General features: G+C 45.5%; 1 protein-coding gene across 1 annotated transcript in view; it reads left to right on the top strand.

The window, feature by feature from the left end:
* EIF5A2 (eukaryotic translation initiation factor 5A2) overlaps positions 1 to 10708 on the top strand; it is a 32069-nt gene extending 21361 nt beyond the window's left edge. Inside the window, exons 4-5 of the mRNA XM_078668103.1 lie at positions 2575 to 2706; positions 8624 to 10708. Coding sequence (XP_078524229.1) covers positions 2575 to 2706; positions 8624 to 8686 — 195 coding nt within the window. The 3' untranslated portion in view covers positions 8687 to 10708. The remainder of the gene's footprint in view (positions 1 to 2574; positions 2707 to 8623) is intronic.
* Positions 10709 to 13137: the final 2429 nt, after the last annotated feature.

Genomic DNA, 13137 nt, shown 5'->3' with positions numbered 1-13137 from the left:
GCATGCGCTGCATAGACCAAGACCTTTTGAGATCGCTTTGGCTTTTCAGCCAAAAAGGTGCACGCGTACCAGTGCCTTCAATGGCAACGCGTGCACGTGTGGCGATTCACCTGCGGGAGCGCGCAGAGCCATATGGTAGTAATTGCTCCTGGCGTTCGCTCTCGCAAGTGAAAAGCTTGCACTTGCTGCCTCCTCCTCTCGCCCTTTGCCCCTCCCCCAGCTGCCTGAGGAACACGCTTGTTATCTCCCTACTGATGCATGTTTTCTGCACAATACAGTAAATGCATCCGTGCCGGAGCACTTCAAAGCATTTGTCTGACTTCGACTACTGCCACAACTCCTCCCTCCCCCACCTTCAGCAAGCAAAAGTCCTTTTTGAAAAAATCTTAATAAAAAAACAGGATGTGTGCTGTTTACAGATGGTTACCACATTACGGTCTCCTTGCTGATTGATTTTATTCCACCTAGTTACACTAAAAGTGCTATTTCCTGCTAAATCTTCACTAGAAAGCAAACTTACAGCTGAAGCAGTCAAAGCAATTTACTCACTGTTTTTGTTCCCACTGAAAGGTTTGAGAAAGTTAGGCAAATTCTAGACTGCCAACAAATGGAGTTAGAAATTTGACATACTTGAGCGTCACAACACTTTTACAGCTCTTAAAGACTGGATGGCTCCTAGTTTTGAGCGACTACATGTGCCTTAATTTCAGCACTTGTAATGCCCACTAAGAACTGTCTTCCTTGACATCAGTCTGTCAAAGTTGGCGAGCTTAAATTGTCTTAGCCTCATTGACATTACACTAACCATGTAATGGTGTCAGTCTGTCTGCTTAATTATTTTATTCAGTAATTCTAGCACAGGTCTCCACACTATTTGTACTGAGGGTTCTATAAATGTACTTGTGTGGAGCAAAAGATGACATCTCGGCAACTCTAAGGTCCAGTGTGTACAGAGATCTTTACCATATGTATTTTGGGAGGTGTACTTTCTGTGAGGATCCAAATGCTACCATTTTTAAAAAAAATCCACTATGAAAGACTTTTGACAAGGTTGACACTAGGACACCTTGTACATGTGGAATCTGAGATCTTCACATGGTTACGATTGTGGTCTGTTCCTTTGTGCGTTGGGTCCATCCACGTTGGGGGAGACGGAGGGCTCTTGTTTCATAGTGGTTTAAGAATGTATGGTGTTAAGACTTAGATCATTGTTTAAAAGTGGAGTTTGTTATAAATGTAAGTGACATTTTATTAACCTATATCTTGACAGTCACAGATCATGGGGTGGGAGACTGTGCTGGGATCCACAAAAGCAATTAATCCTGATCCCCCAGGCTCTCTAGGATTCAAAAATGCTTCCCTTGTTGCTAACTGATTACAAATAGTGCAGCCAGTCACCATGGCAAGAGGAAATGGGGTATAGCCTCTCCTTCCCTTTTGATGGCCCATGGTTAAAAACACCAACAATATTCAAAACCAAATTTCTGCACTTTGCACTCGTGATGTGTATGCTCGCTGGAATAAGCTGTTGGGGATTTAGGCGTGGATGTGTGACTTAATGCAGATGAGGCAGTTTTTTCCTTTTTTTTGGTTAGTCTAGACTTTCTGCCCCATAGATATTGGGGTAAACACCCACAAAATACTATTGGACCATTTGGAAGTGGTGCGAAGTATCAATGCTCTACCCACTAAAAAAAAAAAATTCCTGGCCTTTTTGCTCCTCTTTGGATGGTGCAGACTGCTTTAACTTTAATTGTGCAATGTCTTTCAGTGTTCGTCCGTGTGCTCGTTGCACAATAAGTTTAAGAAAATTCTGCTGTTGCCTGCACGAGAAGGTGCTTATGTGTTCATGTCCTCCACACTACAAAGGTAACGGCGTGAATGGCTGTTCATTCTGCCGGTCCCTGTAGTTCTCTTTATACAACAGGTTAAAGTTCTTACCAAATGGGTATGGTGCCACCCTTGCTTCCCGGACTCTGGATTTCCCCTTTAGTGTTTCTTTAAAAAAAAAGCCATGATAGCAGTTGGACTCCGCCAGTTCCTTTGTCCTGCATGCCCATGTGGTATACCAGTCACAAAATGCATAAAAATAAATAGAACCCCTGGCAGTTAGTGTTGAAAATGGGGTAAATTAAAAGGAGCTTGTGAGGGAGTCCTACTGTCTTGAACAATTTTTCATATTTTTTAAATAGTTATATTGAAAAACCAGGAACACATTTCTGAAAGTTTATTGTTCTTGGGCTATAATATTCAGTGTATAGTAAGAACAAAAATGCTGGTTCCAGGGATTTGGTGTAACGTACCTTTTTCCATGCTGTCTTTCCTAGTTTCTCTTGTTCTCCAACATACCTGGGATCTTTAGATTGAAGAGTATTTGGGTTGCAGTACTTTGTCGCATGCCATGCTTTCTGCACAGCACCAGCTGTGCTGTTAATTGGACCTTTACCTGTCTCGCTCAGTGGCAGATAAACGAGTTATATCTCTACTTGTGACTCAGTAAATAAAGTTAATTTTCATGGCCAGTCCTAAATTTCCCTCTAGTAATGGATTTTACTCCAACCATTTCTTCCACAGCTTATTGGTATTTGTGACAATTACCTATCTCTTCTTACTGATACCGGTGATGTTCGTGACGATCTGAAGGTACCCGAAGGTGACCTTGGAAAGGAGATTGAGTCAAAATATGAGGCAGGAGAAGAGATTATGGTAGGTGTGCTTAATTGCATAAATAAAACTACAGAATATTTAGTTGAACAATGTGTACTTAATGCTTTGTGTGGCGTTTTCTGTTGACTAAAATCTGCAGTGTTAATTTTAGGTCTTGCCTAGGTAGACATAGTATGTGCTGTCTCTAGAATTTACTGTCTAGACTTTATACCAGCCGATGGCTTACCATTGGTTGGCTTCATTGTCACTCATGGTGTGGTCTGCTTCGCTATCTTCATCTACTAAACCGGTGGTTCCCAACTGTGCGCCGTGGCACCCTGGTGCACCGTAAGAACTAGCCTGGGGCGCCGCGCTCTTAGGAATGTGGGAAAGGTAGGTTTTGAATAAGATTTTTTTAATGTGGAAAGTTTGTATATTACGTCTTTGCGGCGCAGAGTAACCCATTTGGGACTCTCGTGGGGGAGTTCTGAACGACCCCCCTGTCAGCGTCTACTCGAGAAAATGGTTTGGCACAGCCCCAGCACGTAACATGCTTCAAAAAGCTTCCAGTTAGGCGGGATCAGGAGCAATTCGAAGCGTTGTTGCTGCCGGTGTTCTACAGCGCCTCTAGGCCATTGTCTTTAAAAGTCGGTTCAGAAGTGAAATGTACGATCGGGTAAATCATGAGAGATTTCCCCGAGATCTACACCACACAGTCTCTATGTAAATTACCCAAACTAATTGTCATTTTAAATTGAAACTAAAGAGAATCTGGCAAGTAAATCACCCGTTGCTATTGTTATGCAGTTCTGAAAGTCTCAGAACTGCAAGCCAAAAAGCAGTACTTGTGTACGCCTGTTGTACTTTAAATCCACGGGGAGAGATCTCGTCAAACTGGACTTTGCTAGTTTGCCACAATCTCAGCCTCTGCCTTATGACTGGGAAGTCACCAAAACTCCGTTTTGGAAAGCATCCCACTCATAAACATCTGTAGTGCGGCCGCCTCCCAGCAGGCACTAATGAGCAATGATTTAGTGTGAAAAGCAGTGCTGTGTCCCATTCACACACAAACACTGCAGCTCTACGGCGGCTGCCTCCCAGCAGGCTTACACTGCACCACCCATACTGCCTCTGATATAACTCGGTTGCCCATGGGTACACCACGCACAAGAGCTCTAGCACAAGAGGAAGAACAGAAGAAACACACAGCACAACCCTGAAGGTGTATAACCAGTGGTAGCAGCACAGATGGGGAGGACCTCGCAGATGGTGGCAGGAGCACCACTGGAGAGTCTCTCATATGAAAGGAGCACACAGGAAGTGAACATCTCAAACGTGGGAGTATTGCAAGGGGGGAGGTGGTTGTCACAGCTGGTGGTGACAGAGAGGAAGGGTACCTCTGACTTCAGGGATAAAGGCGCATCAAAGCACCTGCAGCGACAGAGTAGCCGTGTATTCAAGCCATTTCAAATCTTACCACGACCTTATGGACCATGGGAATTTCCCGCTGCTCCTGGGAATTGCCTGCTGCTTCTTGGAATTTCCTGCCGCTGCCTCCCTGCGGCCCCGCCCCCCTGTGATTCCATTCGCCGCCCCGCCACCCAGCTGCTCCTCCCTCCCGGCTCCTTACTTATGACGCCCCCAGAGCGACCGCGCGCAGCGGGAGCGCCAAAGGTAAGCCCGTCTGCACCTGGCCCGCGCCCAGCGCCAGGACCCCTGGCCCTCCCCGCCGAGGCAAGTCGACCCGACTGACCTACGACGCCGCCACTCAACGCACTCAATGCCGGCCGGACCCGCGCCTGCTGCCGAGCCACCCTGAGACGCACCCACGGACCCTGCACCTGCAAGTTCACCTGCCTCCGAACCTGCCCCGCACCCGCCAAGACAAACACCAGCAGCAACCACCTCAAGTGCATCCTGATCAACACCCGCTCCGTCCACAGACACGCCGTGGAACTCTGGAACCTCCTCGACGCTACATCACCGGACGTCGCCTTCCTCACGGAAACCTGGATGAACGCCTCCTCTGCACCCGATATCGCCATCCCGGATGGGTACAAGATCATCAGGAGGGACCGCATCAACCAGACCGGAGGTGGCATCGCCATCGTCCACAGGAACACCATCCGCATCACGACCGACGCCAACGACTCCTTCGCCGCAGCCGAACATCTCCACTTCCAGATTCACACCGACCCTAAGACGACCCTCAGAGGCACCCTCGTCTACAGACCCCTGGGACCACGCACACAATTCAGCAAAGACATCAGACTTCATCAGCCCGCACGCCCTCCCCTCCACCGACTACATCCTCCTCGGGGACCTCAACTTCCACCTGGAGAACAAGGACCGCAACACCACCGCCCTGCTGGAAAACCTCGCCAACCTCGGACTCAAGCAACTGGTCAACACCCCCACCCACTACGCCGGCCACACGCTTGATCCCGTCTTCTCTTCCAGCAAGTACATCACCTTCAGCCACGCCACCGGACTCCACTGGACCGACCACAGCTGCGTCCACTTCAGCTTCAAAAGATCAACGACCCACCACCACCCGCAACAGGTACCTCACAGGAATTGGAGCAAGATCACCGCAGACCAGCCACCACTTCCCTCAGCCAGAGCCCACCCGCCAACACAACGGACCCCAACAAAGCAGCCCACAACTTCACACAGTGGCTGACCGCCTGCGCAGACGACCTCGCGCCACTAAAGAACCCTCCCAGCAGACCCATAAGCAAGAAGGCATCCGGGTTCACCGACTACCTTAAGGACTCCAAGAAGACCTGCCGCACCCTCGAGAGCCTGGCTCCTCGATCGGACCACCGACAACATGACCGCCCTCAAACACGCTACCCGCAAGCACCACCAGCTCATCCGCACCACCAAGAAGAAATCCCTGAAGGAACGACTGGACAACAACGCCCACGACAGCAAAGAGCTCTTCACTATCGCAGACCAGCTCACCACCTCCCTCAGCCAGAGCCCAACCGCCAACACAACGGACCCCAACGAAGCAGCCCGCAACTTCACACCGTGGCTGACCGCCTGCGCCGACGACCTCGCGCCACTAAAGAACCCTCCCAGCAGACCCAGAAGTATGAAGGCATCCTGGTTCACAGACTACCTCAAGGACTCCAAGAAGACCTGCCGCACCCTCGAGAAAGCCTGGCTCCTCGACCGGACCACCGACTGACCCCTGCCCACACCACGTCTTCAACCAGGCCGACTCCTCCATCGCACCCCAACTCCGGAACATCATCAACGCCTCCTTCAACACCGCCCCCTTCCCGGAGAGCTGGAAGCACGCCGAGATCAGCGCCCTCCTGAAGAAACCTACAGCGGACCCCACCGATCTCAAAAACGTCCGCCCCATCTCACTTCTCCCTTTTCCTGCTAAAGTCATGGAAAAGATAGTCAACAGACAGCTGACCGCCTTCCTTGAGACGAACGGATCCCTCGACCCCTCGCAGTCCGGCTTCAGAGCCAACCACAGCACCGAGACCGCCCTCATCGCAGCCACCGACGACATCCGGACCCTGCTCGACAAGGGGGAAACATTGGCCCTCATCCTCCTGGACCTCTCCGCTGCTTTCGACATGGTCTGCCACCGCACCCTAGTCCAGCGCCTCAGCAACATCGGTATCCAAGAGAAGGCACTGGAGTGGATCATCTCGTTCCTCGCCGGAAGAACAGAGTCCGCCTCCCCCGTTTCGCTCCGAGGCCACCGAAGTCATCTGCGGCGTCCCGCAAGAATCTTCACTCAGCCCCACCCTCTTCAACATCTACATGAAACCTCTCGCAGCCATCGCACGCCAGCACAACCTCAACATCTCTTACGCCGACGACACCCAGCTGATCCTCTCTCTCACCAGAGACCCCGACACCGCCAGAACCTGTTAACACGAAGGGATGAAAGACGTCGCCGAGTGGATGAAGGACAGCCGCCTGAAACTGAACTCTGACAAGACGGAAGTCCTCATCCTGGGATCTTTGCCCTCCGCCTGGGACGACTCCTGGTGGCCCCCAGCCCTGGGCACCGCACCCAAGCCAACCGACCACGCACGCAACCTGGGCTTCATCCTGGACCCCTCCCTCTCGATGACCAGACAAGTCAACACCGTCTCCTCATCGTGCTTCAACACCCTGCGTATGCTTCGCAAGATCTTCCGCTGGATCCCGACCGAGACCAGGAAGACTGTCACCCAGGCACTTGTCACCAGCCGACTGGACTACAGGAACGCCCTCTACGCCGGAACCACAGCCAAGCTACAAAAAAGACTCCAGCGCATCCAGAACGCCTCCGCCCGGCTCATCCTGGATGTCCCCCGACGCAGCCACATCTCCAGCCACCTGAGGAACCTGCACTGGCTCCCTGTCGACAAGAGGATCACGTTCCGGCTCCTCACCCACGCACACAAGTCTCTCCACGACCTGGGCCCCAAGTACCTCAACGACCGCCTGACCTTCTACACGCCCACCCGCCAGCTACGGTCAACCAGCCTCGCCCTCGCAGCCGTACCACGCATCCGAAGAGCCACCGCCGGAGGAAGATCCTTCTCTTACCTGGCTGCCAAGACTTGGAACTCCCTCCCCATCCACCTTCGGCTGACCCAGGACCATCTCACCTTCAGGAAACAACTCAAGACCTGGCTGTTCGAGCAGTAGCATACCCCTCCCCCCCAAGCGCCTTGAGACCCTCCCGGGTGAGTAGTGCGCTATACAAATGGCATGATTGATTGGTGGTGCATCTAAGCATTTTGATGGTTAAAGCGGGGCATCTAGGCGCCTTTACAAACGTGATGGGCCTCTAAGCATGTGCAGGAACATTGAGCTGGATCAAATAGACGAGGATAAGTCCATACTTCAGAGCTCCGTTGTGCTTGAGCTAAGTTTCTGCTCCAAACAGAACGATGCATCAAAACAGAAGGAGGGAAAAGGTGAATAGAGGCACTAACAAAGTCAGGAAGATCATGGCACAGGCTTAGTGAGATTAACACGGGCCACATAAATACGCAGGAATGATTTCTATGCACTTGGTCACTTAAACAATTGAAATTTATTATTAACAACTGCTTTAATTTTTATTACGTTACAAATATAATTATAATGTTCATCAGCTTCATCCCAATTATTTTCAGGGAGTAAAATGGAAGTACTTCCGAGTCCAAGCTTACACCCGCCCCACTACCCCCCCCCACCCCCCCCCCACCCCCCCTCCACCCTACGAAAAAAGTAACCTAATAGGGAGCCATGGCAAATAGGTCAGGGGAGCTGCAGGTCCAAAAAAGTTTGGGAACCACTGTACTAACCCCTCCCATCGACTATGGTTTAAGGTCTTGTCCTTCCACTGCCTTTTTGGAGCTACTTCTTTCATTAGCTTTAAACGGTCCGTATGGGTGCACTTCGTCCATGTTCTTGGTCTAGCTATTTTCGACATTGCCAGTTTCTTTCTGCCCCTTTTTATTCATGCAATTAAAGGCTACATATGCCTAAATGTGTTCTTATAGTTTCATTTTGTAGTAGTATAACTTTTATGTGCGTACCAGATTCTTTAAACAGTCAATGTGAAGTTTTTATTATCCCAAATTCTGCAGTTTTATATTTTTTCCAGTCTGTTTTTTAGAACATGTGTACACCCATTTGTTACTAAATGTCGCGCCTTGGCACCAGGCCGAACTGCATGGTTAAGACCCTGGAAAAGCCATTAGGTCTTGCACAGGCGAGCGACCTATCGGCTTTGCCAATGCGTGTTATACTTCATGTTATTTGAGTACAAAGTGAGATTGATTTGGTCCTTACTGCTAGAATAAGGACACTAAAAGTGTGTTCTAAATAAGTTGTGACCCTAACAATGTGTCTTCCATTTGTTTGTTAGGTTAAATTTTCTTCCAGACTGAAGCTAAGTTTAGTGAAAGTTTCACTTATGCACTTGGCGTTTCATTGTATGTTGGTAATATTTTGATTTATTTTGCAGGTCTCCGTCCTGTGCGCCATGGCGGAGGAATGTGCTGTTGCTATCAAGGCCATGACCAAATAATCGCCCACTTGGAGTCAACAGCGCAGTCCATAAAAAGGATCTAAAGAATTTGGTTCAGATTGTCACCAAAGCTATGGCCTTCACAAACAACCTCATTTCCTTTTGGATTGTTTCAAAATAGAGCTGGATCCTTGAATAGTGTTGCAGGTTAACTGGCAGTTTCAAAATCACTGAGGTTTTAATTTATTATGAAATCTTGAAAGTTGTTGTACCTTTACTATTCCTGTAGGTGTCAGCTTGTGGGTCCAAGAAACCAGATCAAGTGTCATTCGTGGATGTTTTACAGTATTTTCCGGATTATAATGTACTTGTTCACATGGACAGATGGGAGTATTGGGCTTTTTGTTTAAAAATGATAAATGGCACCTGAGGCAGAAGGTAACTTTAGCTGAACAATGTTTAAATTTGTATTACTTAAACTACCGTACTAAGATGTTGGCAAGAAGTCTTTCTAATATGTAAGGAAGAAGGATAACCTATGGAATGTGTCGACTACGAAACTGATTTATAATTGAATTTGGATTAAAATATTCAGTGTAATTCGTGGCCTGCAAATACACAAGTGATTTAAAAATGCCAGTTAGTTTGCCCATTCCCAGTTCCCTGGCCCCTCCCCAAAATCTGATGGCTGTGTGCAACGAACTGTATTACCTCTGTTGTACTCTATGCCAAATTTGTTGGCTACATTTTGTAACCTTAATGGTGTCCGAGCCTGCTTTTGATCTAGGCAGGCAGTCGGATTGCTCAGTGTATGCGGCATAGCAGGTACAGAATGGCACAAATGGGGGGGCAGTTAAATCTACAGATTTTTCACTCGAGGCCTTTGTCATCAGACTGAAAATAAAAATAAAAAATGCAGTTAAGTTGCTTTTTCTTTTATTGTATTTATCTTGAAATATTAAAAGAGTAAATGACTTCCCAGGAATTTGTTTGCAGTGCTTCCAGTGTTTTTGATGTAATGTTTGGATTCTACATGGTTCGTTCCAAACTTATTGTTTGGGGAGGGGTTGTTGATAATGAAAAGGCAAATGTTTCATATACAGGAAACACTATTTTATTAGGGAGCTTCAGTAGAAGTCGATGTATACTTTAAACAGGTCAAACAGATGGAGTTGTGGTTTGCATGCAGAATTGTCACCCGTTAACATGTAACATGATTTGCTTTCTTGAACCATTACTTGTTTCAGTCTGAGTTTCAATGTTTGCGTGATTGGATTTCCACATGTTAAATTAAAACTGTATGTATGACATAAGGTTGTTTGAAAAGCTTTGAAGAATTGTGCATGTGCAAACCGGCAATAGCCCTGAAAGTCTTTGTGCCGAATTTTTCACTTAAAAGCAATTTTGTGTATGTATTTGCAAATTGGCAATTTCATCACATCTTAAACCCCCTCCCTCACCTGTTCTATGTAAATGATCATTGCAACCAGTTCATGTTAGTTTTTACTTGTGACCCATTGATGCAAATTAAGATTGCCTTTCCTAAATAAAGCTGGAAGGCGGGTAGACTGACAGATGCTTGCTAAAAGCCATAATTTAAAAGTTAATTGGGTAAGTGGAACCAAATTCTAAATTGCATGGTATCTCATTTGGTAGCATTATAATGTAGTTAAACAAGCCTTGTTATGTTCTAATCACATGCACCTCATTGGTAATCAATGGTGTTTCTGCGGTGATTCAATTCTTTGTATACATCTGATTAATATCCAAAAGGAGTTTAAAATGGTAGCATAATTTAGTAACATACCTGTAATGGTGATGGAATAGAGTACATTGGCAGCGTCACTATTTAGGTTGACTTTGCTATAGGGAATGAACATGGTGGCATGACGGATGTGACCAATGCAAGTAGGTTTTTTTTTTTCTTGTACAAAATCATTAAATGGCAGCTGTCCATAACAGTTAAAATGTGGTATTATTGCTGGTTTATTTCTTCAATGACCTCTTTCTGTACTACATACTGTTTGAAAATGCAAAGGCGTTGCAAATCCCTATATAAGTATTAAATGCACTAGCAATGAAGTTTGGTTGACTCTTTTTGCCAAATGTGCAAATGTTCATCCGCACAGATGAACATAAATTAGTTGTCTGCATGCAGATTGCGCATGTTTAATTCTTATTTGGGTGGTACAAAAGCAATCCATTTAGTTTATTGACCACTCCACTTGAACAGTACGTGGAGATCCTTTCATATGTAATTGTTACAATTGTAGTGGTAAAAGATCAACGTCATTTGGGGAGGGTGCTCAATCAAAATTCATGCTTCCTGTGGGTGCAATCTGAACTGTTTTGAAAGAGCAGTTCTTTACAAAATTTGGTGACTCTTAGCAAACTTCAATCAATTTTATATTGAAATGATACTCTGTGATATTCAAAAATCACGAAGTAGACATTGAATTCTCTCGATTTTAGTTTCTTTGGTAAAACTTGTTTGGTGCTTCACCACAGTCAACACTTGCTTCGTCCCTAAAGAATTAAAGAGAGAAATTGTTTGGCTCTTCGCTTCTCGTGCTTTGGTTTCACAAGAGGTCTTGCTGCTTGTTTGAGGAAGATCCAAGTATACTATGGACACTTGGACTTCAATTTCTCCTTTTAGTAAATTGAAATTTACTTGAGCCTACGTTATCTTGGATGACGTCATGGAGCATATCTAGGCCGTGTCAAGTGGTTACTCATGGAAAGAATTTCCTACGGTCTACCATGGCAATTTATCCAACTTTATTTCTTGCTCCCTTGAGCTTTACTCTAATTTCTGCGCTGAAAAGTTCTGTTAAGATTGAAGCATGTCTTTTCAATGCATCATAGATCACTGTGCAGCTGTGAATCTAATTAGAGATCTTCTAAATAAAACACTTGTGAACAAAATGAGCTAAAATATGTATAACCATTTCAAATCAAGGTTGACTAACCAAACCACAGAAATTGTACTCTGGTTTCCACTGGAGATTGTTTTTTAAGCATTCTTGCAGCATTGCTGAAAATTGAACAAAGATCTTGAACAAACCGTTTCAAAGACTGTTTGCACTTATTTGCTGCTATAAAATGGAGCATTGTTAATGTTACAGCATGAAAATATCTACATAAATAGTTTGCCTGTTTAGATGTTCTCACTTTTTAAAGTCCTACTGATCAAAAGGGGCTATAGCAATCTACATTATACAATAAAGACCATGTATTGTCTCTAGGAATAGACTGTCTAGAAACTGAGTGATGCTAGTCTGCATCAAGACATGCCTCCAATGAGCAAGAGGTGCAGGTCCCTTGTGTTGTCCAACCTAAACCACCTGCCTGTGTAATACTGTGGCAGCTGCTGTAATCTTATGAACTGGTTGAATATTTGATATTGTACCATGGGACTAGCTCTAGCAGAATTATTATTGCCTTGGATTTAAATCTTCGCTTAGGCAAACCTGTTTGCATTTGACTGTGGTAGGCGTATAATCTTGTGCTAGTAGTAACCCATTTCCCTAAAATGTTGGCAGTTGCATTTTGTGTATTAATCTTGGGGTTTAAAAATTGGAGCTTGCCATTGTGATAGCATGAAGATTGCCCATTTAAAGTGACTTACATTTTCAGATTGGAAAATATTCAATGTCCGAATGTAGTTTTTGTTTTTAATAAGGCCGGTTCTTTGGCTTTATTACCAACTGTGAAAGCACCAAACTAGCTTAATTTTGAGGGGCTGTGGGGAGGCACTTAGTGCAATGTGTACTGTACTATCTCCATTGCTTTCTCTTAAAGGTTTTTTCTAACCGAAACTTGGATGTAGTGCTTGATTGTTAATGCTCCAGTATATTGTAGGAGTATCCTGTTAAACCATCTTGAATATATTTGCATACCAGGATGGATTACTGCTGAAATCATGTACTATTTAATTACTGTAAACCGGGCTGTCTAAAGCTTTGAGTTCATATCAGCATTTGAATGGTGCTTTTTCTTAGACGTGTCTAAGGTGGTTTGTACTGTTAGGAAGCATTTTTTGGTCATCAGTCTGAGCTTTCAGACTTGTATATGATCAACACATGCTGTGAAATCTTGATTTTTGTTTTCCTTCATTGAAAGCGCATTAAGTAGTCTGCTTGTGTGGTACCCTGGAGCACAAACTTACTTAGTAACCCTTCTTACTTTAGGAAAAGGCAATTTGAAACTTGTACACTATTTACAGGATGATTAGATGAATGAGTTGTCTTGTGTTAGTCAAAAAAGTCTGCACTAGTTTTACATGTGCAGACTTTTTTTTACAATCCTATATTGGACAAAAATCATGTATCCAGATGAGCTTTTAGTAGTTCGCAGTCAATTACTATTTTCACTGGATTATGTAATGTTCACAAGGACATTCCAAACTCCTAGGAATTGTGTAACACAAATTCCTGCTCGCAGGATAGAATGTACAGAAAGGAATGGCCCATACTCTGCAGCTACTTTGACATCTCCCTCTACAACATTGG

This window comes from Lissotriton helveticus, chromosome 11 (genome assembly GCF_964261635.1).
Source record: "Lissotriton helveticus chromosome 11, aLisHel1.1, whole genome shotgun sequence".
Classification (NCBI taxonomy): domain Eukaryota; kingdom Metazoa; phylum Chordata; class Amphibia; order Caudata; family Salamandridae; genus Lissotriton; species Lissotriton helveticus.
Note: the sequence above shows the minus strand (reverse complement) of the source record. Positions and strands in the feature narration are given on the sequence as shown.